The sequence below is a fragment of the Lissotriton helveticus genome, chromosome 12 (assembly GCF_964261635.1).
Source record: "Lissotriton helveticus chromosome 12, aLisHel1.1, whole genome shotgun sequence".
In the NCBI taxonomy this organism is placed as follows: Eukaryota; Metazoa; Chordata; class Amphibia; order Caudata; family Salamandridae; genus Lissotriton; species Lissotriton helveticus.
In genome coordinates this window covers 71,344,707-71,364,197 of record NC_136073.1, presented here as the reverse complement: position 1 = coordinate 71,364,197, position 19,491 = coordinate 71,344,707, and the positions used below count along the sequence as shown (strand labels likewise).

Below are 19,491 nucleotides of genomic sequence, written 5' to 3'. Positions count from 1 at the left end.
CATTTATTATGCCTCAGTGGGATTAGTTCTTACTTTCCTGATGGGGTCTCCCTTTGAGCCTCTGAATAGTTGTCTGTTGAGGCTCCTGTTATTAAAGAAACTTTTTCTAGTTGCTATTGCATCGGCTAGGAGGGTTAGTGAGCTACAGGCTCTTAGTTCTAAGCCTTGTTTCACTTCTATTCATGCAGATATGATGGTTATTGGGACCAGAGCTGCTTTCCTGCCTAATGTGGTCACTCCTTTCCACCTAGGGCAATCTCTCACTCTACCCACTTTCTATCCTCCCCCTCACCCTTCTAAGGATAGATCCTAAGAGGGTGGTCAGCTTCAACCTGGACAGGTCTAAAGAATTCAGGCTGGACGTCCAACTCTTCATTGGATACCTGGGAAAAATTAAGTGCAAGGCTGTCCACAAGCGAACGCTGTCCAGGTGGATTATCTTCTGCTTCAAGATCTGCTATGCCTTGGCCAAGAAGGAGCCCCCTGAAGGTACTCAAGCTTATTCAACCATAGTAAAGTCCTCTTCTTCGGCTTTGGCATGAGGTGTCCCAGTTTTAAACATCTGCAAGGAGGCAACTTGGGCATTTCTCCACACTTTTGTGAAGCATTATTGCTTATACTCGGAGGTGAGGAGGGACGGCCACTGTGCATGTTCTGTGCTGCAGGATTTTTGGGTATAGGTAGCTAGACACCCTCCTCCGGGAGCAGGACTGCTTTGGGATTCAATTCAAAAAGTGAGTATTCCACAGGCAGATATATCCATCAGAAGATCAAGTTTTTTACCTTTGGTAACGCTTTTTCTGGTGGATACAGTATCTGTTTATGGATTCCTCACTGACCCACCTGCCTCCCCGTTGTCTGCCTACTTATACCGAAAATCATTTTGAATATGACATTCTTGTATTTCATTGTCATTTGAAATGATATGATGCTTGTCACTAAGAAATGTCTATATTTTAGAATTTCCAGTTTCCTTTCGTCTTGAATAGCATACTGTGTATATTTGTGCATATGTTGTATACTATGTATAGTTGTGATATGTTGTCGGTTCACCCGTTCGCCTTGAAGGCACGGAAAAAATGGGTAGATCTGACGTCAGCACGCCGACAAGGTCTTTTTATGGCTCTGATGACATCACACGGTATTGCAAGCGGATCCGCACCATTGTGACGTCCTCGTCGACGTGAGAGATCTATGAAAAAAGCTTCAGTGGAATTCTGGACAAGGGGTGATTCAGAAGGTGAGGATTCCACAGGCATATACTGTATCCACCAGAAAAAGTGTTACCAAAGGTAGGTAACTTGTTCGTCAGGCAAAGGTGGGGGGTAACCATTCAAAAAGGGGCAATTTCCTACACTCATGATCGGCTGTTGGGGTTTGCATCACCTACTACTTTCAGGCCAAGAGGATCATGACTTCAGAACAATTAGTGCTCCAGGACTTGGCACTAAGGTACGTCTTACCTTTTTGAATATTCCCTCTGAGAATTCCTCCACCACCACAATTTCTTTTGGTGGACCACTTGTCAATTCTTCAGACAGAATGTTCAGGCTCTGTTGGAGAAAAGGGCAATAGAGAGAGTACCACTTTCAGAAGTAGGGACTGGGTGTTGCTCCTGTTATTTTCAAATACCAAAAAAGGGAGGGGTCTTCACCCAATTTTAGATCTTTTTTAACTTCTTTTTGAGGAAGGACTAATTTAAAATGCTCACGTTGGCCCTATAGTTCTATCTGCCCTGAATCCAGTAGACTGGATGGTAGTGCTGGATCTGCATATTTTCCCATTCCCATTCTACAGTCTCACAGACATTATCCGCATTTTCAGGTTGGACAGGAGCATGTTTAATTCTCCGTACGCCCTTTTGGGTTGACCAGTGTGCCTCAGGTGTTCACAAAGTTGATGGTGGTGGTTGCAGTGCATCTGCGGAGGATGGGAATACCAGGCTTCACGTACCTCAATGAATTGCTGTTAAAGGCGGACCCGCCTTAGGCAGTTGCTAACCATCTCCAGACTACGGACGACTTACTAATGTCTTTGGATTTTCCATCATTATGCCAAAGTCACACCTGACTCCTTTGCAAAGACTCCCTTTTATTGGAGCTATACCGGACATGGTGTTTTTTCGAGCTAATCCTCCGCCTCGTTGAGTCCAGGACATTCGGAATATGATCCTGATGTTTCAGCCTGCAGCAGTGAGACTGGCTCTGAGACTTCTGGGTCTCTTGGCCTCCTGCCTCCTGCTTGTTGACCATGCCAGGTGGCACATGCCAGCTTTGCAGTGGAACTTGAAGTCTATGTGGGCTCAAATCTAGGAAATCTATCAGATTTCATCCAGATGTCATAGGAGACTGCAAAAGACCTTCAGTGGCGGCTACGAGGCTGCAATTGGACCAGCTGCAGACGACTATAATTGCCTCACCCAGAACTGACCATTGTTCCGGATGAGTCTTTATTGGGTTGAGGAGATCGTCTGGGGGACATGGAGATCGGAGGATGCTGGTCTCCAAACGTAAACTCTTCTTCACATAAATTTGTTGCCGCTTCAAGCGATCCAATTGTCCTTAAACTTTTTCTTCCAAGGATCACTGTGAGTGTAGGTACTCACAGACAGTATGACCACCATGTGGTATTGCAACAAACAGGGTGGAGTGGGATCGTGGATTTTGTGTCTGGAAGCTCTTCTTGTGTGTTAGTGCGGTCGTGCATACCTCTGATTGTTCAACATCTGGCAGGGTCGTTAAATGTCAGAACAGACAAACTCAGACTGCAATAACTAACAGATCATGAATGCCATATGTAAGGTGGTACAGGGTGTCTTCCAACAAAGGGGAGAACCCTGGCTCAATCTATTCACCACCGCAGAGAATGTGCATTGGTGAGAATTTTGCGCATTGGGATATCCACTCAGTCTTCTCTAGGAGATGCCTTTCTTCTTTATTTAGGCTTCGGACTCCTGTTTGCCTATCTATCGCTACCTCTCCTGTCCAGAGTGCTCAAGAAGATCAAGAGAGACCAGGCCCAAGGCATCCTAGTGGCTTTAAACTGGGCAAGAGGAGTGTGGTATTCAGAATTTCTGTCCATGAGCATCAGTTCCACCAATTCGGCTGCCTCTGAGGGAAGATCCCTTGTCATAACAACAGAGTTGGGTGCTGCCGCACAAGCCCAAGTGTGTTACACCTCCATGCATGGAGATTAAGTGGAGTCAGTTGTTCACATATGATCTTCTGCCAGAGGTTGTTGGTGTAATCCTGGCATACAGCCGTCCATCTACTAAGACTCTTTATGATGGACATTGGAAGGGGTTTGTAGTGTGGTGTGCCTCACGTGAGATCCACCTCTTACAAGTTTCCCTTTCTGATATTCTTTTTCTTTGTTTATCACTGGCTCAGCAAGGTCTGGCTGTAGCTACAGTTAAAGGTTATTTATCAGCCATTTTGTCTTTCTCACGTTTACTGTACAAACCATCATTTTTTAAATCACTTGTTGTGATTCTTTTTTTGAAGGGGTTAGTCCATATGTTTTCTCCTGTTTCTTTTATAATGCCACAGTGGCATCTAAATCTAGTATTAACATATCTAGTGTGTTTACCTTTTGAGCCTTTGCACAGTTGTTCATAAGGAATACTGTTTACTCCAAAAACAGTGTTCCTTATAGCCATAAGTCTTCTAGGCGAGTAAGTAAACTTCAGGTTTTTTCCCTGATAAATTGGTCTTTCGAACGAGGGAGCCATTCCTTCCAAAGGTCGGTATGCACTTTCATGTGGGACAGTCTATCCCTTTATCTTTTTATGAACCACCTCATTCTACAAAGGAGTTGGAGCGGTTACATCGTCCTGGTGACTCGACGTCGAAACAGTCGTCTTCGATCTTGGAGTCTTTTGGTACACCGGTACTGTCGAAGGCTTCAACGACGACATTGTTTCTTCCCCGCTGTATATTCTACGCAGATCCCGACGCCGATGGGGAACAGATCGTGATCTTGCTTCTCGATGTCGATCTGGCCCTCTTTTTCTTCTGTCTCACCGGAGACCATCCTCTCTCAGAAAGTCCATAGAGACGAATCCTTTCTCTCTCCTTGAGAGTTATACTGGACAGCTTCTTGCAATGCTGACAGGTCTCTGGCGAATGAGAGTTAGGAAGGCAGAGAATACACACAGAATGTGTTTCAGATCTAGCCTTCTTCTTGCCACAGTAGGGGCAAGGGGCAAAAATAAATGGCATTATGACAGAAAATAAATCATTTTCTGTAAAAAAAAATGGTTGTGGGGGTGCGTGGCCAAGACGGCGAACATGGCGGACGTAGCCTAAGCGAGCTCCGTCCCGCCGATTCCTTATCCTGCCTGAATCCTACGTCGCCCCGACCAGACTGCACCCCAAATTAAGTGGCTGCAAGCGGCTCCGGAGGAGACACCTCGGCAGCAACTTTGGTGTCCCGGCAGTCTGAGACCAGGGAGATACAGCCGCCGGAAGCCCGGACAGCGGCGAGGCCTTCATCACACGCTGAAGCCGGGACCTCGATTACCGGGTAGCCCGCCCGGAAGTGAAGGGGAGCCGGGGTGCGCCGGCGGAAGGTGCCGCTCTGGTGGAGAGACGCTGTGGAGCAACGGTGGGGGTTGGGCTGACCCCACTCGCGCCTGGACACTCGGCGCGGCGGCAAGAACGACAGCTGGAGGGGGACGAAGTCGGCGACCGGACGACGATTGAGGTGGGGTAAGGAGTGGCGGGGAGGCGTGAGGCCTAGCGGGGGAGGGGACGCTCCGGGACTGTGCCTGGCCCCACTCGGCGGCGGGTTCGAGCCGCAGGGCTCAGTGGTACTGGAGCATTGGGGAGGCGGCCGTCTTACTGACTCCCCTAACTATCCCCCCCCACCCCACCCCCCCTCATTCGAATTGTGACCCTGCTGGACTCTCCCCGGGTGCCGGACAATCGGTGCTCTCCCGCTCGGCGGTCGCATCGGACCGCGGTGAGGGGGGTGGGCTGGATGGACCCCCAAAGACTTCTGCATAGTTACAGGCCGGCCGGTGGCCCCCCGGGATACCTTGGCATAGACACGGGGAGACGCAGCACGGGCTCTGGGTTGCCTCCAGCAGACCCTACGGCGGAGTGAGTGGCCCCCATTGCCGCGTGGTTCGGCTGCGTGGACCCAACACTATCCCCAGCCACTGGGCAGGTAGCGACTTGCGGGTGCTCCGCCGGGGTGTGCACCACGTTTGGAAGTTCACGGGCCGCGGCCTGCCCCGGCGACCTCGGAGTCACTCATCGCCAGAGAACGCGCATGCAGTGAGGGGTGCCTTTGGGCCGCCGGTTCCCCCACGACTGGGATCACTACTCTGCCCGCGATATGACGAGAGGGGGTAACAGCGGCAACACTTCCAAGCAGGGCCCGATGGACAAGTTCGCAGGACCCAGTGGGGGTGCGGGGGCTTCTGGCGGTTTCCAGAGCTCTGGGCCGGACAACGCAGCGTTGATGGCGGCGATAACGCAATCAAGGGACATGCTGGACGCGAAGATCGGAGCGGTCGGAGCCGACGTGACCCTGCTCCGACAGGACCTGCGCAATGCGGTCGCACGCATTACCGAAACAGAATCCAGGATCACGGAGGTCGAGGACGACGTGGTCATTCTCAAGAAGAAAGTTGCCGCCATGGAAGGGATCCAGAAGGGACTTGCGCTGCGGGTGGAAGACGCGGAAGGGAGGGCCAGACGAAACAACCTGCGCTTCGTGGGCTTCCCTGAGAACTGTGAGAAAGGGAACATGGAGGCCTTCCTGACCCAATGGCTGGAGGGATGGCTCCCCCGGACTCCCTGTCGCGCTGCTTTGTGGTGGAGCTGGCGCATCGTGCACTTCTTCCCAAACCACCCACTGGGGCTCGCCCCCGCTCGTTGATTGCCAAACTGCTCAACTACCACGATAGGGACGTTATCCTACGACAAGCCCGTGCCCAGGACTCACTAATGTTTGAGAACCACAAAATCCTTGTGTTCCCGGATTACACGAAACTGGTCCAGCAGCAGAGACAGTCGTTCACTGCGGCAAAAGCACGATTGCGAGAGCTCAAGATTCCATATGCTCTGCTCTTCCCGGCTCGCCTGCGTGTGGTCTTTCAATCTCGCACCCAGTTCTTCAATTCCCCGGAGGAAGTGTTCGAGTGGACGGACGAAACGGTGCAAGTCAAGGTGAATACCCCCCCTAGGAGGAACTCGGATTCGTCGTCCCCCGGGAGACCCCCAAAAACGCCTAGAAGATCACGCAGCAGGAGTAACTGGAGGTCGCGCTCTCAGAAGCGCCCGCCTCCCCGTGACGAGACGGCGGAAGCACCGGAGGAGACAGATTCTTCCCCCTCGAAGTCTTGAGACCCCCGCATTCACGCTGATTCTAGAAATAGGCCTGAAGGGTTAGATGAGGTGCCTTGACGGATGGAGTAGGCCTGGCGCTGCTCTTGGACATGCCACTTACTGATAGACTACGATTCCTTACTCATGGGTGGGCAGTAGGTCGGGAGACGCTCGCATGTGAGCGGGCCTACTCCCGGAGTTCATTCTCACGTGTTGGGTGGGAGGTTGTTGAATACCTTGGGGGTAGTTGGGTGGGATCCATTGGTGTAGTGGGTCTTGGGCCTCCCGTTGGAGGGTTGAGATTGCCTGCACCGATACAGGTACCTCAATGTTGCTGAGGTATAGGGTGGGGGGTTGGGGGGGGTCGTTGGTACAGTTTGGGGCAGGGGAGGGTGTGCAGGGGGGGGACGGGGGATCCGGGGACTGTGGGGGGGGAGTTGGGTCTAGCTCTAGCACGGTGTGTACGGGAACTTGGAGGCAGCTATGTGTGTGGGTGTGGCCTTGGTGGCACGACGATCTCAGATTTTGGGTGATTGATGGCGGCTGAAGGACAGGGGGCGAGCCTGCCGCGAACCTCGATGCGCATATTGAGCTGGAATGTGAGAGGGATGCTCGATAAAATTAAACGAAGTGCGGTTCTACGGTTGGGGAAGACTGAAAAAGCAGATGTTTTGTTACTCCAAGAGACGCACCTTATGGGCACCAAAGTCCTTAGCTTACGTAGGTAAGGGTATGAACAGGTGCTCCATGCTGGGTTCACGAGAGGGTCCAGGGGAGTCGCAATCTTGATACATCGTAGGGTCCCATATACACACGACACACAATGGCTGGATGTGCATGGACGGTACTCTTTTATTAAGGGGAGGCTGGGGAGTGAGCCCGTGGTCTTTGGCAGTGTGTATGCTCCACCCCCACTACAAGACGCCCTGATTGAACGACTGTTTGATGTATGGACTGACGTCCCGCATGTGCTGACGATAGTGGGTGGCGATTGGAACGACGTGATGGACGGGAGACTTGACCGCTGTAGGCCCGGGGGAGGTCAGCTTTCTGATGCTACTACAAGATTGAGCAGAATGGTGCGAGGGATGGGATGGATTGACACTTGGCGTTATCACCATGCATGCAGTCGCGAATATACCTTTGTTTCTGCGGTCCACAAATCCTTTTCCCGCCTGGACTACCTGTTCGTCCCGCAGCCCTGGATAGGGAGAGTCGACTCTACCTCCATACTTCCTAGGGGCCTGTCGGACCACTCCACGATCGCGCTGACGTTGAGCCTAGGTGTGCGGCGACAGCCGTTTCGCTGGCGTCTTTCCACGTGGCACTTGCAGCGCGATGACTATCAATCACACATGAGGGAGGCAATTGCGCATTACTGGACGGAGAATGAGGACCCGAGTGTAGATGCCATGACCATGTGGGAGGCCCTGAAACCTGTGCTTCGGGGCGTGGACATCGCGTGGTGCGCCGCGAATCGTAAGGCCCGCACGCTGGCTATGGCGGAAGCGGCTGACCAGGTACGAAGCCAAGAGGCGAACTGCCTGACAGGGGAGAGTGGAGACGCAGTGGATAAGCTACTGCACCTCCAGCGGTCATACACCTCCTTATTGCTGGACGAGGCCCGACAGACTTGGCTCGCTACGCAGAGCAGAATCTATCAATGGGGGGACAAATCTAGCACGATGCTATATAGGCTATGTCAGGATACTTATCAAGCCCAGCCCCTACCGGGACTCCGAGACGCCGCGGGCGGCCCTATCTCGGCCCCCGAGGTCCTGGCCCAGACGTTTGCTCATTATTATGAGACGCAGTATGCTCCCCGGGAATCCCTCCCAGCGGAGGAGATCGACAGATTCCTCGCAGACCTTCCACCCCGGGCGCTCTCGGATGAGGCCCGGGACCGACTGGACCTCCCGCTGTCGGCTGAGGAGCTAGGAGAAGCTCTAGGCGGACTAAACACGGGCAAGGCCCCTGGGCCCAATGGGTTCCCCTGTGAATTTATGAAGATGTTTCATCTCCAACTGGGGCTGCGCTATAAGAAGGCCCTAGAAGCGGCTAGGGACCGTGGAAGACTGCCGACGGACTGGCGACATGCCGAGATTGTGGTTTTTTGCAAGCCGGGGAGGCCCCAGGATAGCCCGGAATCATATCGTCCGATTTCGTTGCTGAATTTTGAGGCGAAAATACTGGCAAAGGCTTTGGTGAACCGCCTTCTCCCATATATCACGGACCTGATCCATGCGGGCCAGGCAGGCTTCATGCCCCACAGGGCAACGAGACATAATATACGACGCGCGCACTTGGTGGTGGAGGCGGTGCGGGCGGCGGGCATCCCCGCGGCCCTCCTGCTGGCAGATATAGATCGCGCCTTCGACTCCCTGAGTTGGCCATACCTTCGAGCACTCCTCCTTCGACTCAATCTGGGCCCTCGTTTTCTGTCTTACATTCACTTGCTGTATACGGACCTGACGGCGGCGGTCAGGGTAGCCGGGGCAGTCTCCAGCTCGTTCCCCATCGGTCGGGGCACCCGGCAGGGCTGCCCTCTTTCACCTTACCTGTTCGCCTTGGCTATGGAGCCGCTCTCGGCTTGGGTGAGGATGGATGCCCAATTGCGCGGAGTGGAGTGGGTGGGGGGCCCATCTGATAGGATTGCACTCTATGCCGACAACGTGCTTTTCTTCCTTACAGACCTCAATAAATCGGGGCCGAGGGTCCTTGACATAATGCGCATTTTCGGTGAGGTGTCCGGTCTTAGACTCAACGTACAGAAGTCGAAATTGTGGGTTCTAGGCGATAGGGGGACCTTGGGTCCCTGGGCCTCGGTCCTTCAGGAAGCGGCGGGAGGCCTTAAGTACTTAGGTGTCTTTTTGACAGATGTACCGGGAGTGTCATGGTCCCGCAACATAGTGCCAGTTTGGGACAGTATCCGTTCGGATATGCAGACGTGGTCCAGGATGCCCCTAAATGTCTATGGACGCTCGGCCATTTTTAAGATGGTGGCCCTGCCCCGTATTCTATACCAACTGCAGAATCACCCGTACCCTGTTCCGCCGCAGTGGTTTCGACAGGTGAACTCTACCTTCGGTCGGTTCCTATGGACTGGGGGAGCAGTAAGTGTGGCGCTCCGCACCTGCTTCCTGTCGACCTATTGTGGGGGGCTGGCCACATCTGACGTCCAGTCCTACTATCAGGCGTCGCACCTGCTTGTTCTTAACAAATGGTGGTACGGGGATCGAGGCGACCCGACCTATGCCCTAGAGAGGTATATGATGGACCCGGACACGCTCCATACTATCTTATACTCGGCGGCTATCCGGAAAAGACTCCCAATGGTCACCCAGGTAGTCTTCAGAGTATGGCGCGACGCTCTCCGCCGCATGGGATGGTGGAACAGGCTTACGGGTGAAACTCCACTGTGGCACAATGGGAGATTGCCCGGTTTAGCTTCGCTGCGGGGCTTTGAAGGCTGGGACGCTATTGGCATCTCGGCGCTGGGCCACGTTCTGAAGGGCTCAGTTGTCAAATCGTTCCAAGCATTGCGGGATGAATTCGACATGCCCCAATCCCAATTCTTCAGATATCTACAGCTCCGGCACGCCCTAACCCCCGCAATAGCAGACATAACGTCCTTACCGGAATTCAGTCCCTTAGAAGCTAAGATATTTATGGGGGAATTGGAAACAAAGAAAATTTCGACCATATATCAAACGTTGGTTACCCATTGTTCCCCTTCTCTTGATAAACTGCGGGCGGTCTGGGAGGGAGAGTTGGGGGAGTTGGAAGAGGAGGACTGGAGGGAAGCCCTGGAGGCCCCTAGGGGAGCAGCGATAGCAGTGCGCCTGCGCTTTATCCAATTTAAGTACCTACACAGGGCATACTATACGAGGGAACGACTGTGGAAGGCGGGGCTGATAGCCTCCCCGGAATGCCTGCGGTGTGGAAGTGCGATAGGCTCCTTCTTGCATACGGTCTGGGGTTGTGTACGGCTGCAGAGATTTTGGACTGGCGTGTGGGACTGTCTCGAGGATGTGTTGGCATGGGAACTTCCTCGCACACCAAAGTTGGGCCTCCTTCATGTTATGGAACAAGTGGGGGGTAATAGGTACAAACGTCACTTGCTTCTTCTGGGTCTCACAGTGGCCAAAAGGGATATAGCCCAAGCCTGGAAGGCCCCCAGGGCTCCACTGGTAGGGGTGTGGAAGCGAGGCATGGACTTCAACATGGGTCTGGAACGCCCAATCTTTGAGGCCAGGGGCTGCCCCAGGAAGCACTACCGGATCTGGAAGAAATGGGCAGACTATAGGGGCCTGCCACTGGACTCCCCGGCGCCACGAGCCACTGATATGGACCACATTCGTACTGCCCCAGAGTGAACTGAACCACACGCTGCTAATACAATGCTTAGGCTCCTGTTTCTGGACAATGTAAACACCGTGCAGGGTAAGGGGGGTGGGAACTGGGCGGGAACGCGGGAAGGGGGGTATAGGAAAATGTTGATTGAATATCTTGACCTTTATCGCTCTTATATGCTCACTGTCTTTCTGCTACTATGGAAGCAGTGTTTCTTTTATATTCTGTCAACTACTAAAACCGAATAAAATTTGTTCTGAAAAAAAAAAATGGTTGTACCTCACTGTAAGGCCGAAAAGATGTTGAGTGAAAGGTAGAAAACCACAATAAAGTGTAGAATTATTTGACAAAGAAGTCAAAAAGTCAGAGCTGTGAATTCCAGGGTCCTGACTGAAGGAGCCAAAAAGAACAACTGACCTAACTGTCACTCCTGAGGCATGATGGGAAACCAGCGGTCATGGCTACCTTAAAGGCATGGTGCCAGTTTTTGTGTTACAATTGCTTTCATTTTCTATGCTATTGGTTTTCAATGCAGCCTGTAGGCTAACAATACTTGCTGTTTTGGAGAATATTTTGAGTCTACTCATTAGAAAGAGTTCAAGTAATGCTTGCCCTTCTGTGATCTATATTCTATAGTATGTGAATGCAAAAGCAGTGATTTATTGTTACATTTTTAGCCTCCTTTATAGGGGCTGCATTGAGGTGTGAAAAAATGCTATATGTATATATATATATATATATATATATGTATGTATATATATATGTATGTATATATCTGTATATATATGTTGAGGATACCCCTGGAAGAGAACTAGGATTACAGTTAAGCAACTTATCCATTTTGACAGAATGAACACCTTTTTTCAGATTCTCCATAGCGAAGAAGGGGAAGGCAGTGCAAAAAAGAACAATTTGTAGACTGATTGTCTTATGTATTAAAATCTTTTAAAGTTTGGCTAAGAAACAACTTCCAGAGGGGCTGCATGCACATTTAACTAGAGCCAAGGCTGCTACCATAACTTTAGCTAGGGGTGTTCCGCTTTTAGATATATGTCAAGCTGCAACACGGCATCTTTCCACACATTCACCAAGCATTATTGTTTAGATAGTCGGGTCAGGAGAGAAGAGCATTTAGCCCGGTCTGTCTTGCAAAATTTCTTAGTTTGAGGCAGTCCGCAGACCCACCACCTGGGAGGTATTGCTATGGTATCTATTCAAAAGGTGAGGAATCTGCGGTTAGGAGTATCTATTAGAAAAACAAGTTACTTACCTTCGGTAACACCTTTTCTGGTAGAGTCTCTATCTAACCGCAGATTCCTCACCTTTCCTCCCACCTCCCCGTTCTGTGGAAGAGACTCACGTGGAGGTTATGTGGCTACTCATTTACGATTCTGAATTTCTGCACACAAGAAATGTATACTTACATGTACATTATAATGAGGTTTCTTAAGGCTCCATGTCTGTTGGTGCGGTCAGAGGATTGAAAGAAACTGACACCAGAGCAAGCAGGTGACCTATATGTAGGAAAGCCAACGTCGCAGCCACATGAGGTGGAGTCACACGCGGAACCATGACGTCACACGACCCCACTTGTCGACGCTCGAGGACATTGCTATACATAGATTTCTGGATTCAGTCTGACACTTGGGGGTAAGGTGAGGAATCTGCAGTTAGATAGAGTCTCTACCAGAAAAGGCGCTACTGAAGGTAAGTAACTTGTTCTTCTCTCACACTGTGCAGCATTTCTTCCAACTATCTGAGCCCTTTCTCCTAGATTGCTCCTCATTATCAAACATTCTGTTTCTAAAGCTTATTCTCTGCACTGATGGATGCTGTTACTCCCCAAGATTCTTGGCTTAATTCTTGTGCTTTTTTGTTAACCATTTGTATACATACCTACCCTTAATACTTTTGTAGGTGTCCGAAAACCTACTGAACATCTACTTGAATGAGTATGAAGAGACTCCATGGGATGCCCTGAAGTACCTCATCTCAGGCGTCAACTACGGAGGCCACGTGACCGATGACTGGGACCGACGGCTGCTTACCACCTACATCACGGACTACTTTTGTGAGCAGAGCATCGTCACGCCTTTCTATAGGTACGAGGTTCTCTCGGGGAAGCCTCTTGTGTTTTCTCATGAAAATCCCGTGTCACAGTTTTAAAATAGTTAAGTGACACATGACAACAATTCACATTACACTACAGCGTGCAATCATGAGAGGAAGTAGAGAGAAGGGGGGGGGTAGAATCAGATATGGTGGAACCATCTGCATCCCTTAAACCTCTCGAGAGTTGTGACCTAGTGTTTAAGCTGCCAGAGACCCGGGTCCTGATCCCGGCTTCCAGCTGTGAACACAGTGTTTTATCTCTCATCCCTCTGTTGTCCTGTATATGCCAGCATTACAGGCACACCGAATGCAGGGAGTGAAAGTGTCTTAACCCTGCACAGGGCCTTCCTTCTCTTTCCTTCTGTGAGCAGGGACAGACAGGCCACAGAAGAGCGCTGTGCCCGTGCCCATTGGTGCCACGCGCTCAGACCTATGACGCGCCACCAAAGCTGCCTATGTAGGCGGTGGGATACTGCTTTTTCGGCAGCACTGCAGCCTGCTGGTTTATTTGCGTCATCCTGCAGCTTTTGGAGAAGCTGTGGATTTTGCAGATACAGGCAGTGTGAGAAGTTGGCCTGATGTGCAGTGTTCACTATTCTAGTGATCACTATATATCAGTCCAAACAACCCTTATTGATGATTGGTTGTAAGTCAACCTTATAGACCAGCTATCCTAGTAGCATGGATACGAGCAGTCTAAGGCTAAGACTCTAGAGGGCGTGTTAAGCCAGCTGTTTTACCATCACATTACCCCTTGAACACCCAGTGAAAGGACACCACACAAGTTGTTATGAAAATAAACAGTGTATTTATTTATAACAAGACTACCCTGGCTCTTTATGAGACAGGGAGCTAAGCACACAACAAAACTCTTATAAAAATACTTAAGTTAGCACAGTATTATAAAATGCCCGAGGGGCACGAAAAACCATATACTCTGAAAGTGAAATGCGAAATTACTAGCAGGTAAGTACAGTACTAATAGGCTTTGGAATCGCTAGGACTTGACTATAGAATCGTTAGATTACTTCTAGGAGGCCCAGGGGACTCGGGTGCAGAGTGTGCACTCTCACGCGGGATGCGGGACAAAGTCTATGATAGCTAGTAAAGTTAAAGTTAGTGTTCACGGGCGAACCCGACCTGGTAGGGAGAAAACGACAGTGGATCCTGACCCTTGGATAGTGAGGCTATGCTGGGGCACCGAAATGCCGAAGTTACCTAGCCCAGGGGCTGCAGCTGCATAGGTCTCAAAAGACGTCGGGAATCCTCGTAGACAAACCTGGAAGAAAGATGCTGGCAGGCGACCAGTGAAGAGAGTTCGAGTTGATCCAAGCCTGGATCTTGAAGATGGATGATACCTGAAAGCAGAGGGGACCAAGTTCGTGACTACTAGCCAGTAGTCAGGTGGCACCAGGAGGGCACCGGATGGTAGTCACCTCGGCTAGGTGAGTGGGCGACGCTGGGCTCTGCAGATCTGACGGACCAGGAGGCGTTGTCGGCGACCAGGATGGAGGGGCGAGCTGTCCCACGATGGATGAAGCTGTCGGCGTCGAAGAACCCAGGATTGGGCAACAAAGCCTTGGCTAATTCAAGCCCACGCGGTGGACTCAAAATGGCGTCGTGAGTGGACCAGGAGGGCCCGGGGTGCTCCTCTTCTGGAAGGGAGCAAGAGCCAGTCTGGAGCAACCAGACCAGCAGCAGTGATGTCGTCGGGCGTCGTTCAGAAGGCCACAAGCCAGCGGGCTAGTAGCCAAACAACGCGGTGAGCAGCAAAAGGCAGAAGGGCCCCACGCCAATCGTGGAGATGCTGGGGGGGCTGCTCTTCGGTGCTGGAGCTGCTCAGGGTTGGGGCTTCTCGGACCCCAAAGCACTCGCCAGGAGATTACTCGGCGGGCTTGCTGTGAAGAAGTCGTGCAGTCTTGGCAATAGTCGGTCCCTTGAGGTCTCGTCGCACTCACGGTTCTCAGCTTGGCTGTAGAGGTGAGTAGAGGTCGGAGGTGCCAGGGAAGCCGGGTCTTGTCGAGCTGGGCAGTCGGATTCCGGAGGAAGGACTTACAGCAGACCGCAGTGTTCTTAGGATGGTGCCTGCGGATGCAGGGTGACTACTCCTTAGTCACAAGGGAGAATCTTGAAGAAGAAATCTTGAAGTCCTTTCGCAGAAAGTCGTGTCTTGATTCCAAAGATGATCTAATTTGGAAGGGGGCCTGCTCCTACCTTTATCTGGGAAAAGGGGGCTGGCACGCGACTAAGTCCTGCCCTATGGGTGGGACCAGGAGGGGGGTGGTTACACCCCTCTCCTTTGGCGGGCTTTCCCCAGGCCAGGGGCTGGAGTGCCCCTGGAACTGGTTTCAGCCGGCCCATGCACAGTGAGCACCGAGGTGCCACTTGCATTCACCTTCCTCTGTAGCCCTGCCTACCTGGAATACACAAAACCCTGTCTGGGACGGTGCTGGCACCGCCCCTGGCAGGAAACCCTTTGTCCTTGCCTCCTGCTCTGGGAGGACTCCTAGCAGCAGGAGGGCAGACTTGTGTCTCGGTGGCAGCATCCATTTTGTGGATGCTAAGGCTCTGTCTGACTTTAACCGGGGTTACAGGTTACATACATGTCGTGTCCCTCTAGAAGGGTGGAATGCTAACCCCGTCGCCAGAATTGGCGAGGGGTTAGTATTCCAATTCGTATGACACCTTACTCGACATGTTTTGATAAAGCAATACCAGAGTTGGCATATAACCGCGAGGATTATAATGCACTTAAGAGTATATGGTATGCGATATCATGGAAACGGCTAAGGGATGGATACCGAAAGCCGCAGACAGGCTCAGCTCATGCCAGAGCACCATCTCACACGATTCCAAGCACTCTGCCTTCAGGATTGTTAAGGCCTGCCATAGGAGTGACTGATAGGAGATCTGTGTGTCCATTTTAGGGTTAGATATAGGTATACTATATCTAAAGCAAAGGGTGAGTACACCACCTTGCCCCAGCTGTCGTGCAGCCAGTTGTGTCAGTTTAGTTAGTCAGCCCAGGGGTGGCATAATACATGCTTCAGCCCCTGGGAGACTTCTGGGTACACCTCAGCCCTGGGTACAGGGACTGATAAGGTGACTCAGTATCCAATTGGATATGTACCTAGGGTACATGGAATCCATTTTAACAGAGAGAGCAGTGGGCCTGAGGTCCTGAATAGCAGGGCCTCAGGTCAACTAAGTCAGAAAACCAGCAAAACACCAGGCAAAAAGTTGGGGGCAACCATAGTCAGGGATCTACCTTCCTACATAACCCCCCCAAACGAAAGGAGATAAGGCTATCCTTGCCAGGTAAGCCTATATTGCCTGAGTGGCCATATAAGGAAGTACCAGCACTGGCATGGTTACCCCCTATCTCATGGTCCACTAAGCAATCCCTCACCCTAAGGGTATCTGGGGGTCTCCACCATAGGGAATCTCTACCTGTGGTGTGTTTTGGCAAAGGAAAAGGCTGGTGCTGAAATGGGGTACTGAAGTGAGGCTCCACTAATTTTGGGCTCAGCTTCCTCCAATCATTTTCCACCATAGAGGCCTTTCTTTCCAAGACTGAGTTGTGTTGAGCTCTCAGGGTCAACCTCTGGCTACCTACAGCTGGAGGCTGAGTCCCTCTGTTTGGCTTACTGGAGGGACAGGTCAGGTTTGGGGCCCTCAGGTCCCAGGTTTGGCTGTGCCCAACAGTGTCCATCTGTGGGAGTTCCCTAACTAGGTTTAAGGGGGATCCCTCAGGAGTTTGTTTTATTTTCACCTGGCTAGGATTACTAGCTTCAGTGCCCTTAATCTGCTGATTGGGGATTTCTTTTGGACAGGGGGCCCTTTGGGGTCCACCACTGGCCTCCCTGACCTCTACAGCCCTGGGCTGACTGAGGCAGGGTAGAGAGGGGAAGGTTACCTGCTCCAGACTGGGTCCCACCTTGGAAGGGTCCACTGACATCAGAGTCTCTGCCAGGCTAGGCCTGACTACCTCTGGGGCAGTTCCTTCACAAGGGGTCAGATCAGTTCCCTGAGGAGGCTGATCCTTTCCTAAAGTCTGGTGGGAGGGAGATTTCTCTTCCTCCTCAATACTCTCTGTCTGAGTGGAGTGATCCATAGTTTCAGGCTTCACAACACTACCATCTGTCTGAGTTTGAGCTGTGGCCATCACAACTCTCCCAACCTTTTCAGGAGGGGGCTCGGTTTGGGTGTGGGCTGTGACCATCACAGCCTTGACAACCTGTTCTGGGAAGGAAGTTGTCTGAGATTGGGCTGTGACTGGCACAGCCCTCCTGACCTGTTCAGGGAGGACATCTTGGACTGGGGCTGTGGCTATCACTGCCCCACTAACCTTACCATGGAAGTTTACCATTTTAGAATGGGTTTCTTGCTCTACTTCAGCCCAGGCTGAGAGCTCTAAATCATTCCCCAGTAGGAAATCTACAGGCAAGTTTGGTGACACTGCCACTCTCTTGTGGCCAGTGACACCTCCCCAGCTGAGATTGACCACTGCCATGGGATGATCTCTCTGTACTCCATCAATATTGGTCACCTGGTATGTGGCACCAGGTAAAAGTTGCCTTGAGGGGACTAGACTCTCAGTCACCATAGTTATGCTAGCCCCTGTATCTCTATAGGCCTCAACTTTTATACCATTGATGAGGGGCTCCTGTCTGTACTTGCCCAAAGTGTTGGGACAAGTTGTGAAGTTGGCAAACCCCATGCCAGTCTCACAGACAAGAGTATCTAAGTTTGGGGACATGGTTAGGCCAGAGTCCCCAGGAACTCCCAAAGTAAATGCACCCAAATTCTTGGGGGCACTCCCACCACCTGGGGGATTACTACTAGTAGTAACAGGAGGTTTGGGAATGTTACTTGGGGGTATGTTCTCCTTATTGTTATTCTTTGGGCAACTGCTGTCAGTTTTCAAATGACCCACCTGTTTACAGGGATAACAATAAGGTTTCTTTTGGTTATTAGAAGGATTCTGGGACCCACCCCCCTCAGGGGATTTTTGGGGCCCTGATGTGGTTTGATCTGGAGATTTATTCCCACCCTTCTCTTGAGGCTTGGTTGATTCCTTTTTCTGGTCACCACCTTGGTTCTTGGGCCTAATCCTGGTTCTGACCCATTTGTCTGCCCTCTTACCCAATTCTTGTGGAGAGGTCAGATCAGAGTCTACCAGGTGCTGGTGTAATAACTGGTTCTGACAATTATTTAAGACTTGCTCTCTCATAATAAGATTATACAATCCTGTGAAGTCAGTAACCTTGCTACCCAGTAGCCAGCCTTCCAAAGCCTTAGTGGCACAATCAACAAAGTCAGACCAGTCCTGAGACTGAGTTTTCTGGGTGTCTCTGAACAGCAACCTGTACTGCTCAGTGGTTAAGCCAAACCCATCAACCAGTGCATTTTTCAGGACCTGGTAATCATTAGCATCCTCCACTCTTGTAGTGAGGAGCTTATCTCTACCTTTACCATCAAAGGAGAGCCACAGTATAGCTGCCCACTGACTTTGGGGGATGCACTGTACAGTGCAGGCCCTCTCCAAAGCAGCCATCCATTTCTGGATGTCATCCCCTTGTTTAAAGGGGGGCACTATCTTTGTCAGGTGTTTAGTATCTAAACCCTTCTCTTTTTCTCTTGGGAGATTGCTGCCACCAGTGGGAGCTAACCCACTCATCTGCTGCTCTCTAGCAAAGGCAAGCTTCTCTTTGGCCAGGGCAAGTTCTTCCCTTTCAATCCTCAGTTTAGCTTGTCTCATCCTTGCTTCATGCTCTCTTCTCTGAGGGGAAGTCAATCTCCTCTGGGGAGAGTTCCTTCTCCCCTGAGAAGAGGCATTAGAGTGCAGAGATCTAATGGAGTCCCTAGAAAGAGATCTATCTCTCCTAACTCCAAGGTTAGGCCTCATCAGGGTCAGTACTGGGGGTCCCCCAGATCCTTCCCCAAGTAGGTCTAAGTTGGCCCTAGTTAGCCTTCTGACTACCTCAAGACCTTTGTCTACCTCATCCCCAGAGAGTTCCTCAGGATCCTCCTCCTCAACTGCATTTACAGTGTTGTGGAGGTCTGGATCCCCAGTGGTACCCTCTAAGGCTGGCATATTCCCATCTAGCTGAGAAAGCTTTCTCGTATCATAGGCCTATAAGAGTCCTATCAGAAAGGGAATGGTGGGGATAGACCCCTGTTTCAGTTTCCTGGAGGTACACACCTGTCTCATCTCCTGGAAACTGAGAGCTGCATATCTTGAAGTGACCTGTGGAGGGTCAATAACCACAAGGGGAGTCTCTGAAGACTCTCCATGGGTAGACATGCTTTTCTAGTGAGGTGTAAGTGGTGCACTTACCTACACTATATGTTTGCCTACTGATCCCTTGCTAGAGTTGTAGTTTAGGGTGTGCTAGGCCCTAGGAGCTACAACAGCTGGTTCAGTAGAACTCAGAGTATTCTAAGCTAAGTTATATGTACCTTTAGTACTTATGTGATCTTTCACAAGATATTCTTAGGATATGTGTGGTAAAACAACAGCAAGCTCAAATCCCAACCGCTGCTCACCAATGTGAGAAGTTGGCCTGATGTGCAGTGTTCACTATTCTAGTGATCACTATATATCAGTCCAAACAACCCTTATTGATGATTGGTTGTAAGTCAACCTTATAGACCAGCTATCCTAGTAGCATGGATACGAGCAGTCTAA

At 51.1% G+C, this 19,491-nt stretch overlaps 1 protein-coding gene across 2 annotated transcripts in view; it reads left to right on the top strand.

Annotated features, from left to right (window-relative positions):
• Positions 1 to 19,491, top strand: part of DNAH2 (dynein axonemal heavy chain 2) — a 3,497,426-nt gene that overhangs the window by 3,240,019 nt on the left and 237,916 nt on the right. For both annotated transcript variants that reach the window (XM_078670326.1, XM_078670327.1), the window contains one exon: positions 12,606 to 12,790. In XM_078670326.1, the coding sequence (XP_078526452.1) occupies positions 12,606 to 12,790 (185 nt within the window). The remainder of the gene's footprint in view (positions 1 to 12,605; positions 12,791 to 19,491) is intronic.